General features: G+C 48.8%; 4 protein-coding genes across 4 annotated transcripts; 2 read left to right on the forward strand and 2 right to left on the reverse strand.

The window, feature by feature from the left end:
• Positions 1-2,630: 2,630 nt before the first annotated feature.
• On the reverse strand, positions 2,631-3,791 carry ASPACDRAFT_59936 (uncharacterized protein; the record flags this gene model as incomplete). The annotated part of the gene is made up of 3 exons (XM_020203505.1): positions 2,631-3,383; positions 3,443-3,506; positions 3,598-3,791. The coding sequence occupies 3 exons, from the start codon at positions 3,789-3,791 to the stop codon at positions 2,631-2,633; spliced, it is 1,011 nt and encodes a 336-aa protein (XP_020056406.1).
• Positions 3,792-4,874: 1,083 nt separating this feature from the next.
• On the reverse strand, positions 4,875-6,075 carry ASPACDRAFT_28189 (uncharacterized protein; the record flags this gene model as incomplete). The annotated part of the gene is made up of 3 exons (XM_020199544.1): positions 4,875-5,334; positions 5,416-5,659; positions 5,745-6,075. The coding sequence occupies 3 exons, from the start codon at positions 6,073-6,075 to the stop codon at positions 4,875-4,877; spliced, it is 1,035 nt and encodes a 344-aa protein (XP_020056407.1).
• A 2,565-nt stretch (positions 6,076-8,640) lies between these two features.
• Positions 8,641-9,886, forward strand: ASPACDRAFT_117994 (glycoside hydrolase family 11 protein). Its single transcript, XM_020196122.1, has 2 exons — positions 8,641-9,074; positions 9,161-9,886. The coding sequence occupies exons 1-2, from the start codon at positions 8,704-8,706 to the stop codon at positions 9,555-9,557; spliced, it is 768 nt and encodes a 255-aa protein (XP_020056408.1). The 5' UTR covers positions 8,641-8,703; the 3' UTR covers positions 9,558-9,886.
• A 2,891-nt stretch (positions 9,887-12,777) lies between these two features.
• Positions 12,778-13,233, forward strand: ASPACDRAFT_42650 (uncharacterized protein; the record flags this gene model as incomplete). Its single annotated transcript, XM_020201129.1, has 1 exon — positions 12,778-13,233. The coding sequence occupies one exon, from the start codon at positions 12,778-12,780 to the stop codon at positions 13,231-13,233; it is 456 nt and encodes a 151-aa protein (XP_020056409.1).
• Between the last annotated feature and the right edge of the window lie 193 nt (positions 13,234-13,426).

The raw sequence follows: 13,426 nt of genomic DNA on the forward strand, positions 1-13,426 counted from the left end.
CCAAAACTTTATGACTTACAAGATAGACAGGGCTTCTGGGCTATATACTGTGCGAATGGAAAGTCTCAATCAATGATAAATAGCGGCTCTCAATTCCTACATAGTCAATCGGGCCATGGTTTCCCGTCTTCGGATGTAAAACCAATGGCAAGATCTGGAGCGCTCTACCCCGGCACAAAAATGAGTAAGTACGTGCCCATCTACACAGCACCAATTTTTTAACTAATAGCTCAGCAGTGGGGCACAGATTCCGTGGAAGTGTGCAGATTGGTGAAGCCGGTCCTGTACTTGACTCTACAATACACAGATCTTGTCTCCCTACAAGGGAGCGCTGAGGAGCTCTATCTGACGCTACTATCTGCTGAATGTATTTTGTCACAGCTACATCTTTTATATTCTCTACAATGCGTTGAATCAAATTCTGACACCTGTGGAAAACTCGGAAAATTCCACTGCTCGACTATGCGCAGCGAAACCCATAGCAAATCCCGTTCGACCACAGAAACGACGTCAAGATGGTAAAGGCGGACGTAAAAAGAGGCTGTTATGCAGAACTGGAAATCGGATCCGATGCAACCACCGAGGATAGAAAGAAAAGTTTCAGAAGGCTTGGTAGGTTCGGTAGAGCTAGTGAATGTGCAAAGAACGACTGCTCACGCTCAAACGTTAGCTCTCCAGTACCACCCCGAGAGAAATCCCGTAGAAGAAAATGAGTTTACTGCTAATTTTCGGGCCATACAAACAGCTCATGAGGTACTAAGTGACTCGACGGAACGTTTGCGCTACGACACGGCGAGGTTGCGTGGCTATAGCAGAAACGATCGGCCCAAGCCGCGACCGGCCCCTTCACGGGCGGAATCTCGACAAACCACGGAGCGGAACAGGGGCTCGGCCACACAATTTTCCGCTCATACTCGGCTATAAGAGCGCAGGACAGACGCTACAAGAAGGTACGGTGGCATAAAGCCAGAGCCCACCGGGAGTCGGAGGCCATTCGATTCTCAACCTAGGCATCCACCGGGCACAACGCCGAGAGCGCAGACCGTGCGATTTGCAAAACAACCAGTCATGGAAAAGGAAGAACTCCACGTATTAAAAAAATCCGCGGAGCCCGATCAATCCTCATGGGTCCAAAGCAAATGAAGGCCTCACACCGACTGCGGCAGATGAAGACGAGCCTATGGCACGGAACCCTGCTTATAGTACAGCCCACAGTACAAATCTCCGACGTTCGAGAACAAAAAAGATCAGTCGACCCCAGATTCTCCATACCGGGGGATCTGAACGGCCAAGCAGCCACTATGGAGGTATTAGTAGAGAAAGAACCTTTTCTTCTAGCACGAGAATTGACCCACCCTCGAACATAAGTCTACCAGAGAAAGGTCCAACATCGTGCTCGCAAGCACACCAGCCAAACCCCAGTAATGTCAAAAGTCAAGAACAAGAGTCCTGTGGCACCAGCTCCGAAACTAGATTTAAAGATAAGCCCGTCGATCCGCCTCGTACTTCGCCCCGGGTAGGTGATGTGGATCAAACCCGAACTTTGTCGGACCAATACAAAGTCAACTCGGAAAGCGTTCCCGGTACTCATGGGATACTGGCCATGGTAGAAAAAAGAATCCAATTTCTGGGCAGCACGACGCTCCTTCGATCGAAAAGAACTCTGATTCAGTGCCTCAACCACTGGACAGAGGCACCCCAGGATCCCAGCCGGATTTTAACCCTCGTCCCGGTAACATGAAATGCGCTGTGTGATGAAACGGCCGCCAGGTACCTACACACTCAAGCACTGTCATTTCCAATACACATGTTAGATACTGTATAAAAGCAAAAAGCAAGAAGATATATAAATCAAAAATACGAATAGAGCAAACACGTGCTGAGAAAAGAATTATATAGATTAATATATAAAGTATACTAGCACTGTTTATTAGATTACATGCTACAATCCCGATCCGCAATACATAACACCGTTTTCAAGAACTTGACTCTGATACAAGTGCATTGGGGCCACATGAGACTTAGAAGATATACAATACTATAAAAGAAGTTGATAAGTATGAATATTAGATCCCAATATTGGATTACATCTAAAGCAAATGCTCTAGATACAAGGCGGCCAGAATGATATGGTTGCAGCAATTTCGCCTGGCTACCAGATCTACCGAGGTGAGATCGGCAAAGCCGCTGACTCGTGGTTGATCTAACGTACCTATCCTTTTGACTGGTAGATATTACCATGCGGAAAACACCGTACCGTACCTCAGCTTGGAGAACAGGGGTTCTGCCTAATAGCCCCACCGGAACTAGACGCAACCTTAAAGACTAAGATTAGATGAGATATATTCATATCATATCACAGCAGCTGTAACAGGCAACGGAAGGATCGTTTTCATCTGGTGTGTGTACCACTTTGAGTTGGAACAACAAGAGAGACAAACAAGCGGACAATATCAGAGCGTTGTCGGCAGAATCAATGTGCCCTAAAGCTGGCCTCATCACGAAGATGTTGATAAAGTGTTGAAATGCAGATACCGAAGAGATGCAGAAACGAAAATGACGGTCCGTGCGGGGGCAAAGGTGAAACTGGCCACCATAACTCCAGACGTGGAAAATGTCAAGCACAGAATTCAAGCTTCGTGGTCAAAAGATGGAAACTCGGGGGCTATAACTCGATCGCAAGAATATTGCACAATAGAAGACGAAGCTGTGGAATTCTTATCCAACACAATCGACCCGTCGGGTGCTGTAATTGAAAAGGGCAAACTCGCGCCCCCCTGTGCGTTTGCGAAAACCAGGCGGATTGGAAGGTATTGACCAGCGACTAGGTCGACATGGAGACTGTCCGTGCTTTCGAAGTCGGTGTACATATCCCAGTTGGTCACATTCCAGCCGGTATACGCGGTGGTGTTGTACCAGAAGTAGGCAACATCGTCCGTGTTGAGAAGGGTAACCGCATAGGTGCCCGTTGTTTCTGCGTATAGATAGCCGCGATGATCGAGGGCGAAGTAGTCGGATATTTCGAGGTTGCCGTATATGTCGACTGGTGTCTCATTCCCAGTATGGTTTACATTGACATAGGTGGTTGTTCCCGTGACGTTGGGGGTGGTATACTTGAGCGCGGCGACATCAATATTGTAATCGGACAAATTGCTGTTTTTAGGAATGACAGGTCCTTCGCCGAAGTGATAGTATGCCCACTGAAGGACTGCATTGACACATGGTGGTGGAGTGGTACATGCCGTGAGTGTGGTCGTTGGCGTGTGTGTCGTTGTTCGCGTGGGTATAGCTGTAGGGGGGATACCCAGGCATTTACATGCGTCATTAACTTCAACATCAGGGAATTGGTGGAAGACTTCCGGGGTGGGATAAGAAAAGAGAGGCTATAGACGTTTCAATACTGATCTCACTCAGTGTCAGGGATGGTTGGGTTCTAGCTCACACTGCGCGAAATGGATGCTTGAGGTGTGGTGGTGCGTAGATGCGTGGTATGGGTAGAGTGGCAGCTTGAAGGTGTCAAGGTACTTCGATACAGAAGAATCTTGTTAGTCATTGTAACCTTGCAAAGACAATCGCATTAAATGAAAGATGGCTTACCTGGAGGCAGAGACAGTAAACGTTGTAGCTAAGACCGACTGGCAGAACCCAGTAGCAGTGCTGTAGGTCTTGAGCTGATCAACTATATTACTGAGAGGACTGCATGCGTCTTGTGTTGTCACCCCTTGCAGCCCCGGTAGAGCGGACGCGGAGTGAGTAAGGAGGATGGTCCAAGTAACAAAATAGGCGATCATGATTTTGCCATTGCTCAGAAGCTTTATGACCAATATTTCGATTTTTACGGGGATGTCCAGCCATGTAATATGTATGAGGTGCCTTGAGGATATTCCCAGCCTCTTGTCAGGCGATTGCAACGGGTTTCGACGTTTCTTTGTTTGTCGAATTCCTGATGATGCTCGGCTACACTCGGAAGCCCCAATGAACCAATCAGACAAGACAGAACCTTCACATTGAATGTAGTGCGGTATGCCTGAGTCAATGGTCCTGATATTTCGATGGTTCAAAATTACCTATCAAAGCTCCGTGGAAATCGTGAGTGGCAGTCTAATGTGTTGCTTTGATATCGGACAAAGAGCTTGAGTCTAACAAAGGTGGGAACTATCTGCCCCTGCATTCATGGCAAGTTGAGCGTTGGAATGCACAGGTACATACCCTACAATCTGGTTGAATATTTCATATGGTCCTTACTATTGAAGCTGAAGTCAGCTAAATCTATCATTCGGCGAAGACTCACCATCTTTTTGTCTTAGATTTCCCAAATTCCAGACAAAAAGATGGTGAGATCATCCAACATCTCATCACCGACCAATGGGATCTGTTGAAAAGTGGCTTGTGAGCTCTACCCACTGTCAGTCCGTCGATCGATTGTCTGGCTCATATGGAGTACATCACCAATGGCTGATTCGAGTAAGATGTTGTCTACTTGTAGTCTGTACCGACCTGGCCCTTGTGGCGACCTCGCTCGAGATGCTTGCCACGTAACAGCAAGCGATGCTGGGGACCGTGGACTTTAAATCCTGACACTCCTACTACTATGCTGGCTGTGGTGTTCATGAAATCCCAAGGAGTTGTGCAATGTAAGTTCCAGTCTATGATCCCATTTGCGATCCTCCTAATTTCAGTCACAACAAGGATTAGGGCACATTCCAACCAATGAAGACGGCGTTAACGACAGCCGTCGTACATCAAGAAGTCAAGACTAAGTACATCAACAATATTGACTAACGTATAGGCATGAACTTTCCTGCGCAAGACAAACTGCTCCGGTGAGAATAATCATTCTACCCACCCTCATGGCCCACAAAGTCTCCGTTCCATCAGCACGAATTCACGCATTGATGGTAGTAAGGGTTCTGCTGCACACAGGTATAAGGTGTCTCACACTCGGTTGGACCGGACCAGTTAAGGCCTCCGCACTGACCATACTGCGCAACGAGATCGGTTGAGCTGGCTGATTCGAGAGACGTGATGGTGCTGGTGCTGGTGGTAATGGTGGTCTGGGCCTGAGCATGCGCGGCAGAGGTAGTTGTACCCTGAGCTGCAAGAGTTGCACCGCTGGTCGAAGAGGTGGCAGCAGATGGGCTCCCCGAGCCTGCTCCGCTCCACACGTCGTCCCCAATTGGCGTCTCCAGGAAATCCAGCTGCACCTTCTCGGCTGAATCAGTCCAAAGATTGAGGCCATTGAACAGGGTCATAGTGTCGTTATAGAGACCAGGAATTTGATACGTGAGACTGGGAGATCCAGTTCCCGAGCCTGTAACCTTGATCTGCGCACAGCTGGATTCGTGGTATCAGCATTAAGCGCCATGAAGGTGACTTATTCAGGGGGGCCGGCACAGCAATCAATAGTCGCCTTACCTGTAGAAGAATTCGGCCTCGTTCGCTTGAGCGCCATGCAGGCCTATATGCTCGGCGCGCACTAGGTACTCTCCTGCCGGGGTCGCAGCTGGGATTTGAAATTCAAACTGTGACATGCCCCAGGTGCACCAGGCCTCTGTAGTCAGATCACCATCCGTGTTGCAAAGGGTCTTTTCCCAGATTTTGAACCAATCCCCGTCTCCTTGGTATTCCTGAACATTGCCGGTCGGTGCCTTGGACATATCTGCAGTTTGGAAGGACCAGGGTTATTAGAAAATGACTGACTAGGACAGGGTTAACAATGAGATAGGAGAAGGCATCGCTCGTACAAACTTGTCCCGGGCCAGGATGCGCAATACTGGTGTCGTAGAATAGCTTCATTGCGATGGTATCGCCTGCCGCAACCTCAGCGACCTCGGTCTTCGCAGCATTGCTGAAGGAACCGAGATTACAGCGGAAGTCGCTATCGCTGGGTGTTAGGTTATCGAAGGTAGAGGTGTACTTGGTCGGCTCATAGACTATGCTGCGAGTAGTCTCGCGGATGTATTGCCAGTCCGCAGATGCCTCTCCGTTCAGCACGAGCTTGCTGAAGATGTAGTGGGCAGTAGCCGGACGTGCCAGGCCGGCAGCAACTGCAATAACGAGAGGAATATACTTCATTGTCCTGAGTTGAGGATAGAGAGCAAACTATATGAAAAGAGAGAATGAATGAATGTAAAACACGCGATGCGAGTCCGACTCCAGGTCAGATAGAATCCAGCAAAAGAAAGTAAAGATGGTGGTATGTTGTTTAGTAAACCGGTCCCGAAAGAGGTGGCTAAATGGGGTTTATATGCATATTCCAAGCCCGGCAGAGCTTCGCTTGAGCTCCTCGTGCTGCAGACCTTCAATTTCCATGCGCGCACTGTAGCCGGCGTGTCCGAGACAATCTGTTTTACTTTTTTCGATCAATTTCATATACCTGAAACCCTTCTGGTGATGGACAGTGACAATCCAATACGATCTGGACGGCGTGGTGTGCTCTGGGACCCGCTGTAGGGCAAGTGTCTTGGGCTGATCCCGATTTCTGCGAGGTGCCAGCCGTTAGATGCCTTCAACCCTTATCCAGAGATTCATTCTTAGTCCGTCATCAGCTATCTTGCCTCTTCCTTTCGCCATCTATCTGGTACCTAGCAGCTATATTTCCTGGTTTAGGTAATGCCGGATATGTGGGCAGTTCAGGGATTACGTTAGAGGTAAATGACAAACAACGCCGTCGGTCAGCCAGGCCCGACTGATTTGTCCGACAAAGGGAAGTACACGCCGAGCCCACTTCTACCTTGCTCAGAATTGGGGCAGTGCTGGCGAATGTCACAATAGGATATCCACCCAAGTCTTGGCTCGGTACTTGGTCGCGCCTTAACACCCGTTGTCCTGTAAGCTGACAGTGCGGAAACCTTTTCCGAATGTCCGCGAATTCGGATGTGTAGCCATTCCGTTACCCCCAAGACTGCTTCTTTCAGCCAGTTCTCCTAGACCATTATATGAACTAGGGAGCCATTGTGACAGCTGCCATTGTAAAAGGTCACGCCGTCAATCTAGCTTACCACGTTTACGTGTTTGGCTAGAGTTGAATCAAAACCCTTGATTCCTAGCTTAAAATACACTGTTATATGACTAAAGGACAGGTGTGATGGATAGGCCCAGCCTAGGCCTCTAATGTCTGCCTCCTATCACTTAAAGCTTGAGATAACGGAATTCGCGTATTTGAGGTACTGTACTTATTACTACGTATTATACTGAAACAATTCGGGACACACCGGGGCCAAATAACCAGAGCAGCCTTGCTATGGGAAGAATCTGCCCGGAACACTCACTGACCAGGTCTCTGCTACTTATGCTATCTTAACCCAGCCAAAGTGTGTCTCCCTCGCTGCGAGACAAGATAGGTCTAGGAATGTCAATATTCTCTACTATCCGCTCGCCTTCCTATGGGCTTATCTTGCACTCCTAGTAACCAACAACCCGGGCCTTTGGACGATCATTCAAACGAACAGAACTACCGTTAGCTTCCTCGAAGAGCGCACAGACAAATTTGAGCGATACTAATATGTAGCATCCATCAATCTGAGACGAATTCTCGGCTGGGCTGCGACCTACACTAAAGCAATAATGAGGAGAGCCAAACGGCCAGAGCGAGCCGCCCCGCCAGGGGAAGTTGTACCGCCAGAGCCCAGAGCCTGCACCACCAAGCGCGGAGGCCCCAGAGCTACCGCCCATGGTGCTGCTCTTGCTCTCGAAAACTGCCATTGCTCGTATAGTAAGCCGCCGGACTAGGCTCTCGGTTAGCAGCGGAGTCACGATCAAGTCTTACAAGAGAGAAGCCCATGAGAAATCTTGTTGCTAAGTATGTTGTACGTGCTTTCTATAGAGATCAACACCAACTGTCACCTAAAGTTCCCCAACACCGCGAGGCAGCTCGGGAAAGAACTTCGGGATGTGGAGCCGGTAAGCATGCCATGTAGGTAGGGGGGCAACCTCACCTCACTGGACCTCTGAATCCAACACTCTGAAACACACCGATCGCCCACATTCGCTAATCGTTCGCCTAAGTGGAACCTGAGCATCTAGCGGTGGGTGGATTTGTGTCTGCCAAACTTGCTCCTGGCCAATGACGGGGGGGCATTCATCTATAGTAGATGGTCAGAGAACCATCCCCTCCGTCCAGGGTCCTGTGGTTTTCGGTAAAAGAAGCACGCAACATGAAACCAGACTAACATATCTTTCCACAAAGATACTTAGGCACGGCACGAAAGACAGCCTTAGCTACTATATTCAGGCCTCGCCACTGAGAGAAATTGGCTGGGTCAATAGGCAGCATCATTTGTGCGGTATCGCGTGCGGCCTAGAACATCTAGTACGGGCATCATCGACCGGTTATTGCCGGGCATCTCCATCGGCGTGGGCCGATCATTAGTTCCCCTAACAAGCCGGCGGCCCGAGTTCGCGTAGGTTATCGCAACGATGCAAACAAATTATGCCCCCACCACCCAGAAGATTCAAGTCCTCATCTTCTCTGGATCTGGTGAGGAAGGTTGTTTCACAGTGCTACAACCGGAGTTAACGGAAAAATTAAACTGAGGAACATACAGATGGAAGATTCTCGGCATATCCCCCCCCTTTTTTACACAGCAGGCAAAGGATATAAAGCTAAGTGGATAGCACGAAACTGTTTTTGTCCTCCCACTGTCGGTCATTCCAGTTACAATCATATTCTGGTACTTGAATCTCTTCTTACTTGTTGTTATTATGGTGTCTTTCCTTCGCCAAGCACGCCTGGCTGTACTCACCCTGTTAGCTCTTTCGTGGATGCTTGTGACAGGTTCCGCCATTCCCCCAATTCCCAAAGGCGCGCTTTCACCCGAACGTGTTCAATGGCTTAGAGATGTAATCGGTAATCGGACCGAGGACGGTACCATATCGGACGTTACCAAACGGAGCACTGTATTGAGTAGTAGCCAAGACGGTGTCGACAGCGCGGGATTTTACTACTCATTGTACAATGCTAATGGAGCCGAGGTCGGATATACCGAATACCCCACGATCGGTCAATTTGAACTTGGGTGGGATGCTACGGTGGAATTCCTTGGGGGAAAGGGCTATAAAGGCGGCAGCACACGGTAAGTGCCACTTTTGCCCCCTTTCATCTACCTTTCTCAGTTGGCAGAGCCGAAGGAGGCTGACAAGTATCTGGCTCATCGCTCAGCACTTTGACCTGGGACGGTTATTTTACTGCCGAGGGGGACTGGACTTTGGCCATCTATGGCTGGACCCTGGATCCCGTCACCGAGTGGTATATTGTGGAGTCGCATGGCACTGGCACCCCAGGCAATGGGGATATCCTAGGCCAGGTGAATAGTGATGGCGGTGTATACGATGTCTACAACCTACCCTACCGAAATGTCCAGGAGATCTACGGTGTGACCAGTTTTGATCAGTATTGGTCGGTGCGTCGCTCCCACCGCTCCACCGGCACCGTCGATGTGAGCACCCATTTCCAGGGCTGGAAGGATTTGGGTCTCAGCCCCGGCACCCCAATCTTTCAGATGGTTACTCTGGAAGGCTTTTCTGGGCAAGGCTACCTGAATTTCACCGTTGGGTAGAATCAATCGGAGGTCAGAGGACCACAGCCGACGGTGGGCGCCAACTCGAAACCAGATCCCTCCTGTGCATATTCTTGTGACAGCAAGGAAAACATGGCTTCGTTATCGGAAAGCAGAAGCCCTGTTCTCTTTTGATTTCTTCTTTTGCAGTGGATTGTCCTCTTCTCTTCTCGCGTCTTTTCCTGTTGTTGGCCAGTTTGTCACCCTTGAAGGTATTGTCGGTATTCTTGGCCAGGTTTGGTGTTTCGCTTTATGTGTAAATCGTTCATCTACTTCACATGTGGAGGGTCCGAATCCATATGAATACGATAAAAGATGATTGAATAGGCTTGCTTTTCCTCTTCATCCTCAGCACTTGGTGCATCGTAACTCAAACACAAATGCAGTGTAGCTATAACGCCAAGCATGAAGTGATATATAAGTTGAGGATGAGTTTACCAACCCTCACTTCACTTACGTCCACTAGAAGAACGGGACGCGGAGAACTCCAGACAGCCCTGAAGATTGGTTTTAATTTTAGTTTGGTGGTCAAATTCGTCGACAGACTATTGCAAGTTAATTTTTGCGTGGGCACGGGTATATTCCTACTGAACTGGATTGCTGCGGAAATCGAGTGACTTTCTTTTGTTTCAGATCCAACATGGCGCCGCTTTTTGCTTAATAATCGGCTCGAAGTGGGGGGCATAGAAGTATATGTTCTAAGCAATTTCTAAGCAATCCCTGATTACTTCAAAAATAGATACTAAAAAAAATAATAATTATTTTAAAAGCTCGTCTGAGCATAGTAGTACTGGTTATATAATTAATTTAAACTATAAACTATGTACACTTAAAATCATATATTTAACTTTAGTACTGCCGGAGTGTCCGTTGATTTTCTGGTTCTTCTTAAACACTAAGCCGCATTTTAATGATACAAGGGCTAGAATGGTGAAATAGCGTGATGAACGAAGGGTCTCTCGCAAGGCCCAAGATACCAATATATTGCCTTAAGGTGTTGTTGCTAATCTGCCTCATTCGCGAGGCAGCCGCTCCTCTTAGGATGTATGGTCGCGGCCCGCCCGCTTAGCCGTCACTTGACTGATGCCTGAGGCCGGCTATATCAATCTCCCTTCGCGGATAAGCGCGAAGGTTGGAAGGGCTGGTTGAGCCCTTACAAATGATTATTTAATCCAAAACTAAATATAGACATACTTCAAGTCTTTTTTAAAATACTCTCTCTCATTGCGCCGCTACTAATAGATAAATAGTTCCTATGATAACACCAATTAAGTACAGTATTAGTTGTTATATATATACAAAGTATAGATAGTTAAAAGTAACAGACCCCCCATGAATCCGCTTAGTCCCCTGAAACACACCGATTGTCCGAAATTGCCAGTCATTCGACAAGGTTGGGCCAGAGATTCTAGCTCTGCCAATAACTGGAGGTAATTTGTAGTAGAAATGGCTAGGGAAGAAGTTCGATTCCCGCCCAGGACAAGGCCTTGGTGGGGCGGGGTGGCCTGGGAACCCTTTCACTGCTTCGTCCAAGGAAAGGAGTACCCTTCTGTGATTGTCCAGACAAGTCTACTTTTTTCCAACCAGAAGCCTTATTTGCGGGCGTTTGCCTTGTTGTCATCAAGGGGGTGAGCACCTCGATCCGATGATCTTGGACGGTTCGTCGCGGAAACCAGGAGCGGACGGAGCTGTGGATCGTTGATGAAAGTGAACTTCGCAGCAGGTTCCATTTTGCGAATTGCAAAGGGGGTGAGATGTACTATTCCTTGAACGAAGACGTTCCTGGGCAGCATAAGCATCACCCTCAGGGCTTCCATTGACTTAACTACCACCTAGTGGCATTACTCAGCCACCACGACCAAGACCCGAGCCGGGCACCAATCTCCCATGGTTAGTCTTTCATCGTAATTGCCCGGTAGTCTCCTGCTCAACTGGGATTAGGGCTGTTCAAGAGAGTAGTAGAAATAGATTAGGTAAAAACTAACTACGGAGTAGATTGCTAACTATGCATCAATCATTAATTGATAAACCTCTGCCACAGGTACCACCTCCTGAGAGCTGTTGACAAGGTTCATGATGACTTCAGTGGACTCGTTCAGCTTGGACGCACCGCCGATCGTAGGGCCAAAGATCTACGGGGGGCAGATGGTGGCCACGGTGAAGTTGGCTGGTTCTCGGTCGCCCACTCCCACAGACATCTTTCCGCAAATGCTAAGCATTGGATGCACAGTATGCTATGCTTGAGTTGAAGGTTTCCTTGGCGATCTCATAGCTGCATGGATTCCAGTCTGCTTCGGTGTAGCGGTACGCTGGTCGGAACCCTTAGTCTAAGTCGAGGACCGAGGCAAAGGAGGAGGTCACCACCAATATCCGTACACTGGGGTTGTATGAATTGCGTGGGCGATGTTCACCGTTCCTCGTCGGATAGCGGGCTGAAGCAGGTCGTTTTCGTTGTAGACACGTCGAGCACAAAAGGGCTCGCGGTGTGGATGACCCCAAACACACCCACCATTGCGTGATCAGAGGCTCCAGGCACGGCAATGTCGGGCATATTCGATGGCAATATATAAGGTCGAGGATGAGTTTACAAAGCCCCACGGGAAAGAGAGGGGAGGGCCAGGGCCCGGGATAGCTTCATGCTTCTTTTTTTGAGTAAATCTGGCCTTGTGGTCGTTGCGTATAGTCCCAGGGCAGTTCATCCCACGATAGTAGGCCCACGTTACTAAGGTAGTACCTACTAGTAGTCCCTCAGGGTTCCTCCAGCTCGGGCTCACGGCACTGGGCACTGCACTGTACTGGCACCTGGCAGCGGAATCAACTTCCCGTTTGGGAATAGGCTCCGTGTAATAGATAGTAGTCAGGTGACATGTCCATGGCCTTTTTGTCCACGAGAATTAGAATTCCGGCGAGTCTTGTGAGAACCCATCTTTGTCTTTGGAGGAACAAAGGAACAAATATCATTGTTTGTGCATTCGTGCATTCGGCGACCATGGAGCCCCCGCATTGTCTCTCCAAAAAAATGTCCCCTGCTGCCGCGAAGCTGAAAGGTTTTCTCGTCAGCAGCCCTGCAACATGGAGATGACAAGGGGTCATATAAGCAGTATATAAGAAAAGTCAAACCCTATGAGTGACTTTATGAGTGACTTCGATATACCCACAGTGTATAGTCACGAAATGCAAACCGTAAGTAGTAAAGTCATCTCGGATTGTTCTAGCAGCAATGCCCAATCACCGGTTCGGCATCGTTGATTACGCCCCCGGGCGTCAATACATCCAGGTGCACGGGGCGAGGGACAAGAACTTTGAGGCATCACAGGAACGGTTGCAGGCAATCTTCCAGCTCCTGCGAGCGGTCTATCCCGACGCTCCGCCTTTTCATGGGGTCGTCTCACGCGGGGCCGAGGCCCGTGTCGTGGCGCGCTGTTTCCGCGAAGCTGGCGACGGGGACGAGGCTGAAAAGCTTGTGACCGGAATGTATGCCTTCGAGTTCGAAATCCTTGGCAAGAAGAAAAAAACATCTTTCTTGAAACTGTGGCTGCTTTGTGACCATGGTAAATACCTAATGTGGTTAAACGAGACGGTGCCCGTGTCCAAGGTCCGGCTGCGGCCGTCTGAAATTCCTGATTCCCACATCTCCCGGGGCTCCGCCTTGAACGCAAACTGTGTCGTGATGTAAGTGATATTCTTCAGCCTGGAGGGAGTATATAATCACAATATACGCTATATGGTACGATGGCTTCATTAACACAATTGAAGCGCAATTATATCACTGGTTAGTTAGAAGCAAGTACTTTTACGGGCATCCGGCTTTGTTAAAACCATCATCTAGCATTGTGCCCTAACTAAAAACTTTTCCTACTGTTTCCTTC

This window comes from Aspergillus aculeatus (assembly GCF_001890905.1).
Source record: "Aspergillus aculeatus ATCC 16872 unplaced genomic scaffold ASPACscaffold_7, whole genome shotgun sequence".
NCBI lineage: Eukaryota > Fungi > Ascomycota > Eurotiomycetes > Eurotiales > Aspergillaceae > Aspergillus > Aspergillus aculeatus.

Bases quoted from the DNA above. Each gene is read 5' to 3' on its own strand.
- ASPACDRAFT_117994 (XM_020196122.1), top strand. From the start codon at position 8,704: ATGGTGTCTTTCCTTCGCCAAGCACGCCTGGCTGTACTCACCCTGTTA. The intron at 9,075-9,160 runs GTAAGTGCCACT...CTCATCGCTCAG, and splicing joins TATAAAGGCGGCAGCACACG to CACTTTGACCTGGGACGGTT.